Raw genomic sequence first — 13,786 nt, forward strand, 5'->3', positions numbered from 1 at the left:
TTGTAATAAACACAGGGCTTCTATATTTAAAAATACAGTGAAACTTTGTTATAACATCCCCTCCCCAGTCTCCGGCCAATTTTCTCTCTTCCAAGCCCCACCTCCACCCCAGGATTTTCTATCCGCGGCGCTCAAAACGTTAGACCCTTTTGGAAAGTCACATTTCTTCTTTAAAGACATCTCATCCTAGTAGTATTTTTCTTCTCCACAGCGTGTGTGCGTGTTTTTTTTTTGGGGGGGGGGGCGGACGTGGGCGGAGAACGGGACGGACGCCCTTCCCCAGAGGCCTTCCCGAGCAGAAACACTCAAGTCTGTGGCTCCGGACTCTGGGGTACTTTCTGAGAACTACGGCCGGCGCCCCCGATGTCAAGTTGGGATGACCTCGCAGGCCGGCCTCGGGGCGGGGCTCGGGCGCCGCGGGAGCCCGGGGTGGACACGCGGCCAATCCGGCTGCCGCGGGCAGCTGCGCGGTCAGGAGAGCGCACCCGCGGGCACCGAGGATCTCCGGACAGCCCTCGGCGCCTCCCCGCGCCCCCCCCCCACCCCGCCAGGGGGCTGCTTTGTGTCGGGGGTGTTTCTAGTCAACACCCGGCCGAGACAACGGGGCTCCAAGCCGGGCGCGGGCTCCCGGGCGCCGAGGGCAGGGGGCAACACGCCCCGCTTCGCTTGGGACCGTCAGAAGGGGCCGGCCGAGGAGGAGGGTGTGGGCCCGAGGGGGGCACTGGGGACAGATAAGGAGAAGCCAGAGTTAATCATCACCTCCCGAGCGCTTGGAAAGGGACGGCCGGGGGCCGGAGGGGCGGGAGGGCGGCCCCGGGGAAAGTGAAACTCCTTCCCGGCAGCTCAGCCCCGCCAGCCTCCGGCAGGAGGAGAGGAACCCTGAGTACACTCGCTCCTCCAGCCCGCCCGGCGCGGCACTCGTGTCTCCCAAAGCCGCAGCCCAGTTCACGGCGTCACTAACAACTACTCGAACGCGCGTTTTCCACGAAATCACCTGGGGTAGGGGGCAGGAAAAAAGAGCCAGAGCCACTGGAAATAAAAATGAGTTAGTCCCCCCTGTCCACTTCTAAAAAGAGATACACCGTTCCCATACCGGGAGTCGAACCCGGGCCGCCTGGGTGAAAACCAGGAATCCTAACCGCTAGACCATATGGGAAGTGCTGCTGAGAACACTGCGGTGACTCACCTGACAAGCGCAAACGCCGCCGCTCCCCAGCTCCACCGCCCACCGCCACTCCAGCCGCCGCCGCCTCTGCGCCACCCGAGTCGCTACCGCCGCTGCCCACGCGCTCGCGAGCCAGGGAACGCGCCCGACCCGAGCGCGCGGGCGTCCGGGGGGCGGGGCTGGGTCGCTCCGCCGCCTCAGGAAAGTTCTGAGGCAAGGCCGAGCCAAGCGACTCTCGGCTCCGAAACCAGCTGTTTCACCTCTTTTTTTTTAACTCCGCCAACGGCCCCCAGCCTACAGGTCCGGGCTGCTCTGCTGGTCAAAGTGCGTGCGGACTAGTTGGCAAAGTTGAGGGCGGCGACGTCTCTGGGAACAGCTGTTTGCGTTCGGGGCGGAGGCGGCGCGCGAGCTCCTCGGCCACGAGCCAGCGAGCCTAGAAGAAGGGTGGAGGTTCTGGATCTCAGGGAAAAAAAGAGAAGGCGGGATGACGCGGGGACCTGAGGCTTGAGCTTCCCGTCCCTCAGCTCAGGTCCCGTCGCGCTTTCGCCCCTTCTCCGTGACCTCAACCCGTTTATAGCAACCCCACCTCTCCGGAGCCGGGAGTACCGCCCCTGGAGGGGGAGGGGAAGAAGAGGAAATTTCGAACGCGGATTGAGTCGTCTGGGCACCCGTAGTTGGGAACCGTGGAACACTGGTCCGGGGGAAGAAGGGAGGTGTCCGGGCTCAGAGGCTGCGGTGGGCCTCGCGGTGAGCTGGGCTCCGACTCGTCCCGCGTGGGGAACACGAGCCTCAGCCGGGCCCGGAGCGACCCGCGGAGCGGCTGGTCCTGTCATGTGAGTCGGGTCTCAGGCTCTAAACAACGAGGTCTTGTTTCTCCGGGCGGCCCTTTCCCCCTCCGGGTCTCTAGCTCCGCCACCACCCCTCTCCCCCCGCCCTCAGCCGGGGGGCGTGACGGACGCTTCTTTAACTCGCTCGGGGTCTGCAGCGGACAGGCGGGGCCAGTTTTCTGGGCGGGGTGGGGATGCTACCCCGCAGAGCGCCCTGGGGGCCTGGAGCACGGGCTCTGGGAGGGAGGCTGGCGGCCCCTGGAGGTTGGACGGCCGCCGCAAAGCGACGGAGCGCTCCCGCCACCTACACGGTTGGGGGCCGAGAGCATCCTTCTGGTTTCTGTAGCGCTTGAACCGTGGGGTATTGTGAAATTGTAGGGTTGGGCTGCGGCCACCGCTGCCTCCTCCGCCTACTAGAAGCGGCCAGCCTTGGTTAGCCTATGAATTTATTTTTTATTTTTTGGTCTTGCCGGCCGAGGGATCCTTTGGCTTTTCTAATTCTCTTTTGCCATGAGGCTCAAGAACAAACTGTATTAACTGATAGTCTCAGAGGAACCACGGCCTCCCACCAGAGGTGTCTTATGTTTTGTTTTTTGGGTAGAAATAACTTGATTTAAAGTGAACTTTATGAGTTTCTTCATGTTTCAATTAACAGTAATCTCCAAAAATGCCAGAAAGGAATGGAAAGAATAGATAATCTTCTCCAAGATGTTCCTTATTTCTTCACATTGATGACAGTAACAAATGAGGCATTTTTTAAAAAGCTATTTTGTTTAAGGGCGTTTTAAATCCGTTGCAGACTTTTTCCACTCTACTGGCAACAGAATTTCAGTTGACTGATTTCATTCAGCTAAATAATAAAGCAGGGTGCTGTGTGTAACAAGTCAAGATTCAGTAGCAGAGGCTTATATTTCGGCCTTTTTAAGAAGTTGTAAATCATGCAAAAATTTACCTTTTTTAATTGTAAATAAACTTAAACTTGTTTTTCCTTTTCCAGGGCAGACTACTGGAAGTCCCAACCAAAGAAATTCTGTGATTACTGCAAGTGCTGGATAGCGGACAATAGGCCTGTATGATAATTTCTCTATTAAAGATTCTCATAATATTGTATTCATGTGAAATGTTCCTTTTTGATCTAAACTCAGAGCTTACAAAACAGTTTCATATACATTGCTCTTGATTTTTCAAAACATCGAACAATTTTTGTTGTCTTTTCATTCCTTGTAGGAAAGCTGTGAGCCGCCTTCTTTTTCATCAGCCCAAATTTGATTATGTACTAAGCCAAATTATTTCTCTGTGGCCCTTCAGTCACATTAAGGAACTGGACATTGCGTGGGTCATCGCATTAATGTTTATGAAACACCTACGTTATGATGGTGCTGTTTGTAATGTTGTCATATACAAAGAAAAGTAAAAGCAGAAAGCCCTTAATATGTAGAAAGAAGCGACATTGTACTTTTTCTTGTATGTTTTGTTTTAGAGATAGTTAAATATGTTTGATGCAGAGCTTTATATCTCTAAATGCTTAAACTTGAAAGAACATTGTTACCTTTGTCATGGAATGTGAAAATAGGAACCTTTAAGCACATTATTACTGTATGTCTTGGTCCAAATTCAGCTTTTAAGACATGAAACAAAAAGCACCATTGATTTTTGGTTTTTTCCCCATCTCATGCATGTCATACTCTATGTACATAGTACATAAACGGTAGGGTATCTTTTAAATGTATATTCATATCCTTATTATTTGGTAGAGTGGGAGGCACAGAAGAACAGTAGCCCCATCTTTAACAGTGTTATGTTTCTTTGATAGACATTTATTACTATTATCTGCAAAGAGTTTAAGGATTTTTTCTGTTCAGTTTTGTCTTGCTTTTTTTTTTGTCTTTTTGAATAGTTGCTAAAGTTCTTGACTATTTTGTTTGACTTAGCCATCCTAAAAAAAAAAAAAATGCCACAAATTTTAAAAGCTACACAAATCACTGATAGTCTCTTCCCTGGAAGTATCCAAGCAATTCAGTGTTTTTGAGTGATCTAGAGCAGGGGTCCCCCACCCCCAGGCCTCTAGTGGTACTGGTCCACGGCCTGTTAGGAACCGGGCTGCACAGCAGGAGGTGAGTGGTGGGCAAGCAAGTGAAGCTTCATATGTATTTACAGCCGCTCCCCATCACTCACATTACCGCCTGAACCAACACCCCCCACCCCCCACCCCAGGGAAAAAATGTCTTCCACAGTCCCTGGTGCCAAAAAGTTTGGGGACCACCAATCCAGAGTAAATAATTCCTTCTAGGATAGTCTTTCTTCATCTTCTTGAATTGCTAATATACATTGATTTAACCTTTAGAAACAAAATTAATTTGTTTTTGAACAGGCCTTAAATATTCTTTGTGTAATATAACCAACTTTAGGAAACGAACATATGAAAAATAGAGGATGAATATTTGCCTTATGAAGTCACACTTTAAAGAGGAATTCACAGCAGTACTTTAGAATAATCAGGAAATGTGTTAGATAAGAATTGACTCACAAAACTTATTTTGAAAAGTTACCAGAAATTTCTTACTGCATACAACAACACATTTGTAATTTAGGGAGCATTCTGGCTGTTAAATAGGTAATAGCATTCACTCACCGACTCTGTCCCCATCCATCCATTTACCATCGTTCCTTATAGGTTACCACTTTTTAAATTTTCCATTGTTTCTATAGGCATAGATACAGGTTCTGATTCCAGCACGCATAGAAGGTAGCATGCTGTTTACACTGCCGTGCATCACAGTTGTTTTTTTTTAAACTGGACACCATATGCTGGAGCTCTTTCATCATCAGTATATAAGGAGTTTCTTTGTTCTCTGTTACAGCAGCCTAATTTTGACAGATAGTGCCAAGTTGCCCTGCATAGAAGTTTTACATTTTGTACCATTACCACATAGTAATAGTATTTGTTTACAATTTAGGAGGAGTTTTTTAACATCTACTTTTCTCGCAGTTTGGAAGAATAAGGTTCTAAGAATCATTGCTTATTCTCTGTGTCTTTTACCTAATGTGGCAAGTAGAGCAGTACAAATTCTAGAGATTCGCCGGTTTTGACATTTTATGTTGAGAGGTGTTTCTTGAAGTTAAGATTTTTTTTCCACTCCTCCTTTGGCTTCATGTCTTGTTTGAGTCCTCTTTACAATCATATTCACTAGATTAGTCATCAGGGGTACCTTGTCTATTTCTCTATTAATATGGTCATCATAGTTTATTTTAAGCACCAAAGGAAACGTAGTCAGAGGGCATAATAATAAATAATGTGGTTTAGTTCCTTAGCATCATTTGATAAAAAGGACCAATTTGCATTAGAATTATTTTTATCTTTTCTGCCAATTGTAATTCAATTTTGTTATGTTCCATATATTTACTGTTACTTTGCTGTGAACATTATGTGTAGTTTTCCTTTGTATCTTCTTTTTTTTTTTAATCTTCAAGAGCATTGAATTTCATGAAAGAGGAAAGAATCATAAGGAAAATGTGGCAAGGAGGATCAGTGAGGTAATCTAGTTTGTTTCTTTCTTTGCCAATTTCTCTATGTAAATATCAGCCCTTTATCTAGCTTTCACTTTTGTATGTGTCTTGCTCAGATTAAACAGAAAAGCCTGGATAAGGCAAAGGAAGAAGAAAAGGCATCAAAGGAGTTTGCTGCAATGGAGGCAGCTGCCCTGAAAGCATACCAAGAGGATTTGAAAAGGCTTGGCTTAGAGTCAGGTAAAAAAGGAGCCAGCGTGTTTTAAAAGTAACATCAGAGGTCATGCTCAGTGAGCTCTTATTGTTTCCATAGAGAGGTTGTACACTCGGTATACTCTTAGTGCTTTGCCTGTACATCACAGCCCTATTGAGACTGTGGGACTTTTGCTTGTGCACTTTTGTTTTGCTTTTAAATCTTCATCTTTCAGTACCTCCATTCACAACAACTGTTACTCTTGGGGTTTCCTAGTCCTCGCTCTATCGTAGGTCAGCGGTTCATTTCCGAGACACTTGAGTTTTTATGTATTCTAATTATTTGGCTAAATGGATCTATTCATTTAAAAAATTGGCGTTGGCGCTTCCCTGGTGGCGCAGCGGTTGAGAGTCCGCCTGCCGATGCAGGGGACGCGGGTTCGTGCCCTGGTCCGGGAGGATCCCACATGCCGTGGAGCGGCTGGGCCTGTGAGCCATGGCCGCTGAGCCTGCGCGTCTGGAGCCTGTGCTCCGCAACGGGAGAGGCCACAACAGTGAGAGGCCCGCGTACCGCAAAAAAAAAAAAAAAAAAATTGGCGTTGCATTATAACCCCCGTCCACTTTATCTATATGGTCAAAACTATGAATCATGTTTATTTATATAATTGAATTATAGTGAATTAACCTTGTGTGGACAAATCAAGTGACTTTACTACTAGAAGGTAGTTTTTTTTTTTACTTTTTAATTTTTTTATTGAATATATTGGATATGTATGTAACATGGTGTGTTACTTTGATACATTTATTGTAATGGGATTGCCATTATAGCAATATTTATCATATTACATAATTATAGTATGATATCATTGTCTATGTTCATTATATTGTTCATTAGACTTCTGGCTTACTTACTATTCATTGCAAGTTTGTACCCTTAAACAACATCAGTCTTATCCCTCCACTCCCCCATCCCCTATTTTGCTCTGTCTTTTACAAGTTTGACTTTTTTAGATTCCACATATAGGTGATACCATACAGTATTTGTCTTTCCATATCTGGCTTATTTCACTTAGCATAATGTGCTCAGGGTTCATCCATGTTGTCGCAAATGGCACGGTATCCTCCCTTCTCATGGCTGAATTGTGTGTGTGTGTGTGTGTGTGTGTGTGTGCGCGCGCGCCACATCTTTTTTTATCCACTTATCTGTTGATGGGCATTTAGGCCGTTTCCTATCTTAGCTATGAATAACTTAGCTGTGATAACGCTGCAATAAGTATATATCTCTTCATAATCCAGTCTCATTTCCTTTGGGTATATACCCAGATGTGAATTAGTGGATGGTATAGTAGACCTATTTTTTAATTTTCTGAAGAACCTCCATACTGTTTTCCTCTGTGGTTGAACCAGTTTACATTCTCACCAGCAGTGTATGAAGGCTCCCATTTTACCACATGCCCGCCAGCAAGAAGGTAGATAATTTGAGGGTGTGAGGATAACTCATTTCCAGATAAAAGGCATTATTTAAGTGGAGTATATCTATCTTGTCACTGAATTTAGACTTTAAATTGGTAATTTTCTATAAAGCATTTCTTCCATGACAAATCCATCATCCTGAAACCAGATCTCAGTTGTTGATCTTCCATAATGGTTGCAGTAGTCAACATGGAACGGTATTCTTTACTTTCTAACAAAAACTGCTTTTGATTAACTTTTTAAGCAGAGTAACAGTTAATTGGCGTTGCCCTCATCACATAAGAACAGTTGTGCCCAGACTTTTTTTTTTTGGATGCGTTGGGTCTTCGTTGCTGCACACAGGCTTTCTCTGGTTGTGGCGAGTGGGGGCTACTCTTCGTTACAATGCAAGGACTTCTTATTGTGGTGGCTTCTCTTGTTGCGGAGCATGGGCTTCAGTAGTTGCAGCACGCAGGCTCAGTAGTTGTGACACGTGGGCCCTAGAGCTCACGGGCTTCAGTAGTTGTGGCATGTGGGCTTAGTAGTTGTGGCTCATGGGCTGGAGAGCGTAGGCTCAGTAGCTGTGGCACACAGGCTTAGTTGCTCCATGGCATGTGGGATCTTCCCAGACAAGGGATCAAACCCCTCTCCCCTGCATTGGCAGGCGGATTCTTAACCACTGCACCACCGGGGAAGTCCGTGACCAGACTTTTAAAATATCCTTGACATTATTAGTTAAAAAAAAAGACTTTTAAAATATCCTTGACATTATTAGGTAGTAGTATTTCTACAAGGTTAAAGCTTTATGTTCATTTTAAGGGGAAAAAGGATTGTAGGCATTCCTGCAGAATTAAAGACGTAGTTGAAAATTCATCTCATCAATTAGGTAGATCGGGAGATTCTATTATGCTGCCCTATGAGCAAATAAATCTTAGTGTTTTATATTTAATTGGGTTTTTCCTATCAAATGTTTTTAATAGCCTTGTTTTCTAAATAGAATATGTATTCCTTTAAAAGTGAAACAGTATAGGCAAAGAAAAGAGTTTTTAAAACTAGCTGCTTTTAAGATTTCTCCAGACATCTTTAGAATTTTTTTAATAAAGTTATACTGTACATTTTATGCTGTGGTCTGTTTGGGGGTGGTTTTATTTATTCCCTAAATGATATGTCAAATACGTCTTTTATTTTAAATAATTAAAGATACACATTATTTTTAGTGGCTACAGAGTGTTTAGAAACACAAGCTTTGGGGTCAACCAGAATAGCCTGTTGCTAGTGATACGACTTTCGATTTTTACTAAAATTAAGTAACATAATGGTATGAATTGCTCATTACTGTGACCACTTGTAACAAGTGTTCAATAAAGGGTATAAAATGCCATAATAGGATGCCATTAAAATGCCATAATTTATGTAACTAGTCTCTTCCTGATTAACATTTAGGTTCCTTGGAGTTTTTACTGTTAGGAAGAATGTTTCGGTGAGCACCCTTATGTAGGCATGTTTTCACGTTTATCTCTGTAGGCTCAATTTCTAGCAGTGAGATTGCAGATTTAAAGTGTAAATATATTTTGTATATTGACTAATGAAATCAAGCTGTCTCCACAAATGTTGGGCTGATTTATACTTTTTCTAGAAATAAAATTATTTTATTAACTAATGTTGGGAATAATTATTCCTTTGGAAAAAAGCAAAGCCATAAAAACTACCCATTTTTTATACCCATGTAAATATCCAATAGATCATACTGACTAACTGTGGATTGGTCATTCTTTTCAGTATTATTGATCTAATGCAAAAAAAATTGTATGTATTTGCATTTCTTTGGATATTAGTGAAGTTAAGTGTTAAAGTACCTTTGTACTTTTTGGCCATTTTTGTGTTAGAATGTTAGATTTGTAAAGGATCTTTGTTAGGAACATTAATCCTCTGTCATATTTGTTGTAAAGATTTATCATTTGTCTGTCTTACGTTTTTCTTGTTGTTGTTATTTTTGCCATACCAAATATTTGAATTTCTATGCATTCAAATTTAACATTATTTTACTTTTTGGTTTTTTTGTAAATATCTTTGATCTGAAATTTATATTGATGTAAAAACATGGGAGGAGCAGGGAGTGGACAATAAATTTACTTTTTTCCAAATAATTAACCAGTCAGTCCAACATCGTTTGTTAAATTATTTTTTTTTCTCTAATAAGAAATACTAGAAATATGCAGTTGGAACTGTTTCTGTACTATTGTGTTTCAGTCATCTGTTTGTCTACTCCTGGATCAGTTTTATACTATTGGTTTTTTATTCAGAGTGTCAGAATGTTTTAATATCTAGTAGGACTAGATTCCCTTCATCACTTCTTTACAATTCTCCAGGACATTCTTATATTCTTGCATATTTAGCTTTCTAAATAGGCTTTGTAATAACGTGTCAAGTTCCCAAAAGAATCTTGTCAGGCTTTTAATTGGAATAAAATTATTAGTGTTTTATAACAGGAAAAAAAATTTACATCAGCTACTTCACCCTTCTGTCATCTTTCTTCAGAAATTTCAGATCCAAGCGTGTCACCAGTAACCAGCACTATGCCACCCACCTCTGCATCAAATCAGCAGAAAGAAAAGAAGAAAAAGAAAAAAGACCCTTCAAAGGGCAGATGGGTAGAAGGCATAACCTCTGAGGGTTACCATTACTATTATGATCTTATCACAGGAGGTAAGTCATTTAGGCATAAAAATAGTAGAGAATGATAACTGACAGTTTGTTTTGTGTTAGGACTTTTAGTTAATATTGGAACGTTTAAACAATGAAAGACTAACTTTACGGTTTTGCCACTGGTAAAAAAATTATGTGCCCTTTAAAAAGGTACCCTTCTCATAGTGACTCAAGGTCATAATTAAAGACTTAATAGTGGGTTCCTTACAAATAAATTATAGCTTTATATTTTCTCAATAAAGCTTTGTAAATATTTTAACTTTTAGGAGTGTATGAGATCACAAGGAGAAAGAAGAGAACAAGAAGTAGAAAGGGTGGGTGGTACATATATTAAAGGAATGGGTAGAAGAAAAGGTAAGAATGGTCAGGAAGGTAGGAAATGAGATTAGAGAGTTAATCACGAAGAAAACCTTGGGCTACCAGTATTATGGGAATTATTAAGATCTCTAGAATCATAGTCAGTTTTTGACGACATAGAAATAGTAACAATCTCTGAGAGTTTGCACTGAGCCATAAGTGAAGTGCGTGTTGTTCAGCAGTGAACCATAAATAATTGTATGCTGGGGATTATAAGTCTTTCTCAAATTTACATAGAAATTATTTATTAATTACATTTTTTCTCCCTTCTGGTGCCTATTCCTTGCTGCCTTTGTTCGCCATCCTACTTTATATACTCTTGCTCTCAGCAATATTTGTTTTTAATTCCTGCATTCTTCATCTTATTCCTCTTTGGAGTCATTCATTCCATCTCTCACTCTCCCCTGCCCCAAGATGTCAAAATTTATCAAGCCTGAATTCCAAGAAATCTTTAAGAGAAGCCCTACCTAGCTCTGATAATTCTTGTGAAGTACCAGTAACTTCTTATCCTTCATTCTGGCCTTCCTTCTTGGTTACATAGCATTCACATGTATTCTTCACAGTACTACTGGGATGTATGTTGTTTCTTTTTATTTTTCAATTATGTTTTAAACTGTAGACACATAGTGTTTCATTCATGTTGAATATCTTATAATTTTTTGCCAAATTAAATTTTTTTGGGAAGATTTTACAAATGCAGTATATTTTGTTTTAAGCATCTCAGTGGGAGAAACCTGAAGGATTTCAAGGAAACTTAAAAAAGGTAACTGAAGCACATTAATAGTCTTTTTAAAATTCTTTTAAGTGATTGGCTTCTGGGATTTTTGTAGGGTTGATTAAGCAAATTTACTTCCAGATAAGCCTCCCTGTCCCCCCAACCCCCTTTGTTTCTTTCTTTCTATAATCCTTTTGTTAAAAGGGTGCATGGTGGTGGAAAAGTGATGTCTACCCTAAAAGTCCACGCAGGGCAAATATTATTAGTTGGTTTGCAGTCAGTTGCCATTTACATGTCCCTGTCAGTCTGCAAAGAACTGTTCCTGGCTTTCAGAGGCAAGGCATTCCCTCCCTCCCTGAAAGGTGGCTCATGATTAACACAAATCAAGCTTCCTGGCCATGATCAGTACCACCACCCCTAATTGCCAGGTGTCAAGAGGAAAGGAAAGGCTGGCCGAGTCTGCCTTAGTTATCTAATATATAACCACATCTTCAGTTTATGCTGGTTTTTTTCCTCCCATTAGACGGCAGTGAAGACCGTTTGGGTAGAAGGTTTAAGTGAAAATGGCTATACCTATTATTACAATACAGAAACAGGGGGTAAGTATTACCTTTGTTTATCTCTTAAGCTGTCTAAAATTGTACCTCACACTGCTTATTAGCCTGCTGAGGAATTGTCTGAACTTGAGAATTTTAGTATAGTGATAAACATATTTCTGTAGCAAGTATGTATTTTTTATAATTTAGAAACATTAATACAATGGAAAAGCAAAAAGATTTCTGTAATATACTGAGCCATGTGTTGTTCTTCTCAGGTGATACTGCATTCACAAATTTTTTTACTTTGAAAATCATTTTTACTTTCTCTACCATCATTGGTTTTTATCAGGATTATTTTAGAAATATAATCATTACCTTGGAAGATCACCTCATTCAACTTGCCTTCTCCTATTTTAAAAAGCAGAACTGAAGCTATTTTAGCAGTGGCTAATAAGACTGTCTAATTTTCACTTTTACTAATTTAATAATTTTCAGTTATATAAATATTTATAAAACATGCAGAATTATTGTTACCTAATTATTATCTGTTTTTCAAATTAAGATTTTATCTAATTTCATAAAACTAGTCTTGCCAGTAATTATAGTTGGTTTCTTCTGCAATTAAATATACCAAAATAGCTATAGTATTGGTGTAACTTTGAGCTTTGTTTGTTATTTTTTTTTTTTTTTGTGGTACGTGGGGCCTCTCACTGTTGTGGCCTCTCCCGTTGCGGAGCACAGGCTCCGGACGCACAGGCTCAGCGGCCATGACTCATGGGCCCAGCCGCTCCGTGGCATGTGGGATCTTCCTGGACCAGGGCACGAACCCGTGTCCCCTACATCGGCAGGCGGACTCTCAACCACTGCGCCACGAGGGAAGCCCTGTTTGTTTGTTTTTTAATTCCTGCTATCCAAAGACTGCTACATAGCATTAAGTCTTTTAGGAGGAAAAGGCCCTTTTGACCTCCAAGTAGATACCCAGCTTGCCCAATGATGACAATGCTTCTACCTCAGTAAACTTGATGTACTGAATCCTTATAAAGATAAAATAACACATAACTATAGAGTTAGATCTGAGTGAGCTCAACGCACAGCTTCCCTTACCAGCTCTATGATTGTGGGTAAGTCACTGAGCCTATATTTGCTCTTAAGTAGAGCTGATCCTGTACTCTGTGAGTTCATGATGGTCATGTGTCTCTAAAGTTCCCCAAACAGTGCCTGGTACATATTAGATGCTTAACCAATTATTTCTTGTAAGTTCTTTTATTACTTGTGTGAAATAAAGACAAGGAAAAAGTAATTTTTTTCATTAGTGCTGGAAAGAACCCTGTAATTAATGAGGGACTATACATACTGATTTTCCCTCAACAATTTCAGTTTATATCTGGATCAATGTGATTATTAATAGAGCCCCCTTTACTCTTAAAACTTTCCCAGTTGAACAATAAATTTTAGAATCCCTGTCCCTTTTATTAAACTATAAATAGAGAGTAACTGCAGATAATTAGAACTGCTATCATTTTACTAAAAGCCCAACAAACCACTGGGTGGCAGTAGAGTTCAACTGAGTTTTTTTTTTCCCCTTATTATAAAATGACAAATTATATTCATTCAGATCTTCGCCATATTATTCCACTTTATGAAGATCCCAGGGAAATTTTGTGATAAATAAATTTCAGGAAATCTCATGTGTGCCCATTACGATGTTTTCTGAAACTGGTGTTGGTTAAATTTTGAGTCCTCAGAAAGTATTACCAGTTCTTAGGTCTCTTTCCATTGGGGCTGTAGTTTATACATCTAGTGAATCCAGATTGCTTGAATTTAATTTCTGAAAGATAATAGCAAGACCTTTGGGATCTCTTATTTATTATCTTCTTGATCAAGTGATGGTGTGAAACAGATGCAGTGTTGTCACTTAATATACTGTAAGTGACAGGAAACATTATATTGGGAATATTCTTCTAAATAGAATTGGTAACTAAATAACATGACTATTAAAATGTGTTGAATAGAATCCAGATGGGAAAAACCTGATGATTTCATTCCACACTCTGGCGATCTGCTTTCTAGTAAAGTCAATGAAAAGTCACTTGGCACCCTAGAAGAGTCCAAATCATCAGATTCACATAATGATTCTGATGGGGAACAAGAAGCAGAAAAGGGAGGAAAAAAAGGAGAGGTCTCTACAGAAACGCAAAAGCTAAAAATAAAGTTTAAGGTAAGTTCTCGATTTACTCTTTACAACAGTTTGTTAATTTATGAAAAGATCTACAGACTTTCTTCAGCTTTCTGGTAGAAGATAGAAATAAAACCAAGAGATGCATTT

The 13,786-nt window shown here is 41.1% G+C and overlaps 2 protein-coding genes and 1 non-coding gene across 4 annotated transcripts in view; 1 reads left to right on the top strand and 2 right to left on the bottom strand.

The window, feature by feature from the left end:
- Positions 1-1,254, bottom strand: part of ELF1 (E74 like ETS transcription factor 1) — a 105,011-nt gene extending 103,757 nt beyond the window's left edge. The window contains exon 1 of the mRNA XM_027116145.1: positions 1,187-1,254. The gene's annotated coding sequence lies outside the window, so the exon portion shown is untranslated. The remainder of the gene's footprint in view (positions 1-1,186) is intronic.
- Positions 1,085-1,156, bottom strand: TRNAE-UUC (transfer RNA glutamic acid (anticodon UUC)). Its single transcript has one exon. It is a non-coding gene; the product is annotated as a tRNA-Glu (tRNA).
- Positions 1,255-1,736: 482 nt separating the features above from the next.
- The window catches only part of WBP4 (WW domain binding protein 4), a 33,698-nt gene continuing 21,648 nt past the window's right edge, over positions 1,737-13,786 (top strand). The window contains exons 1-8 of one of the 2 annotated variants that reach the window (XM_027116148.1): positions 1,737-1,998; positions 2,990-3,062; positions 5,464-5,526; positions 5,616-5,739; positions 9,682-9,849; positions 10,923-10,969; positions 11,445-11,520; positions 13,473-13,678. In XM_027116148.1, the coding sequence (XP_026971949.1) occupies positions 1,997-1,998; positions 2,990-3,062; positions 5,464-5,526; positions 5,616-5,739; positions 9,682-9,849; positions 10,923-10,969; positions 11,445-11,520; positions 13,473-13,678 (759 nt within the window). In that variant the 5' untranslated portion in view covers positions 1,737-1,996. The remainder of the gene's footprint in view (positions 1,999-2,989; positions 3,063-5,463; positions 5,527-5,615; positions 5,740-9,681; positions 9,850-10,922; positions 10,970-11,444; positions 11,521-13,472; positions 13,679-13,786) is intronic. The other variant, XM_027116149.1, reaches the window with a different exon arrangement.

Source organism: Aethalodelphis obliquidens, unplaced genomic scaffold (assembly GCF_003676395.1).
Source record: "Aethalodelphis obliquidens isolate GAN/ISIS:26980383/991018 unplaced genomic scaffold, ASM367639v1 scaffold16, whole genome shotgun sequence".
NCBI classification, from domain to species: Eukaryota; Metazoa; Chordata; class Mammalia; order Artiodactyla; family Delphinidae; genus Aethalodelphis; species Aethalodelphis obliquidens.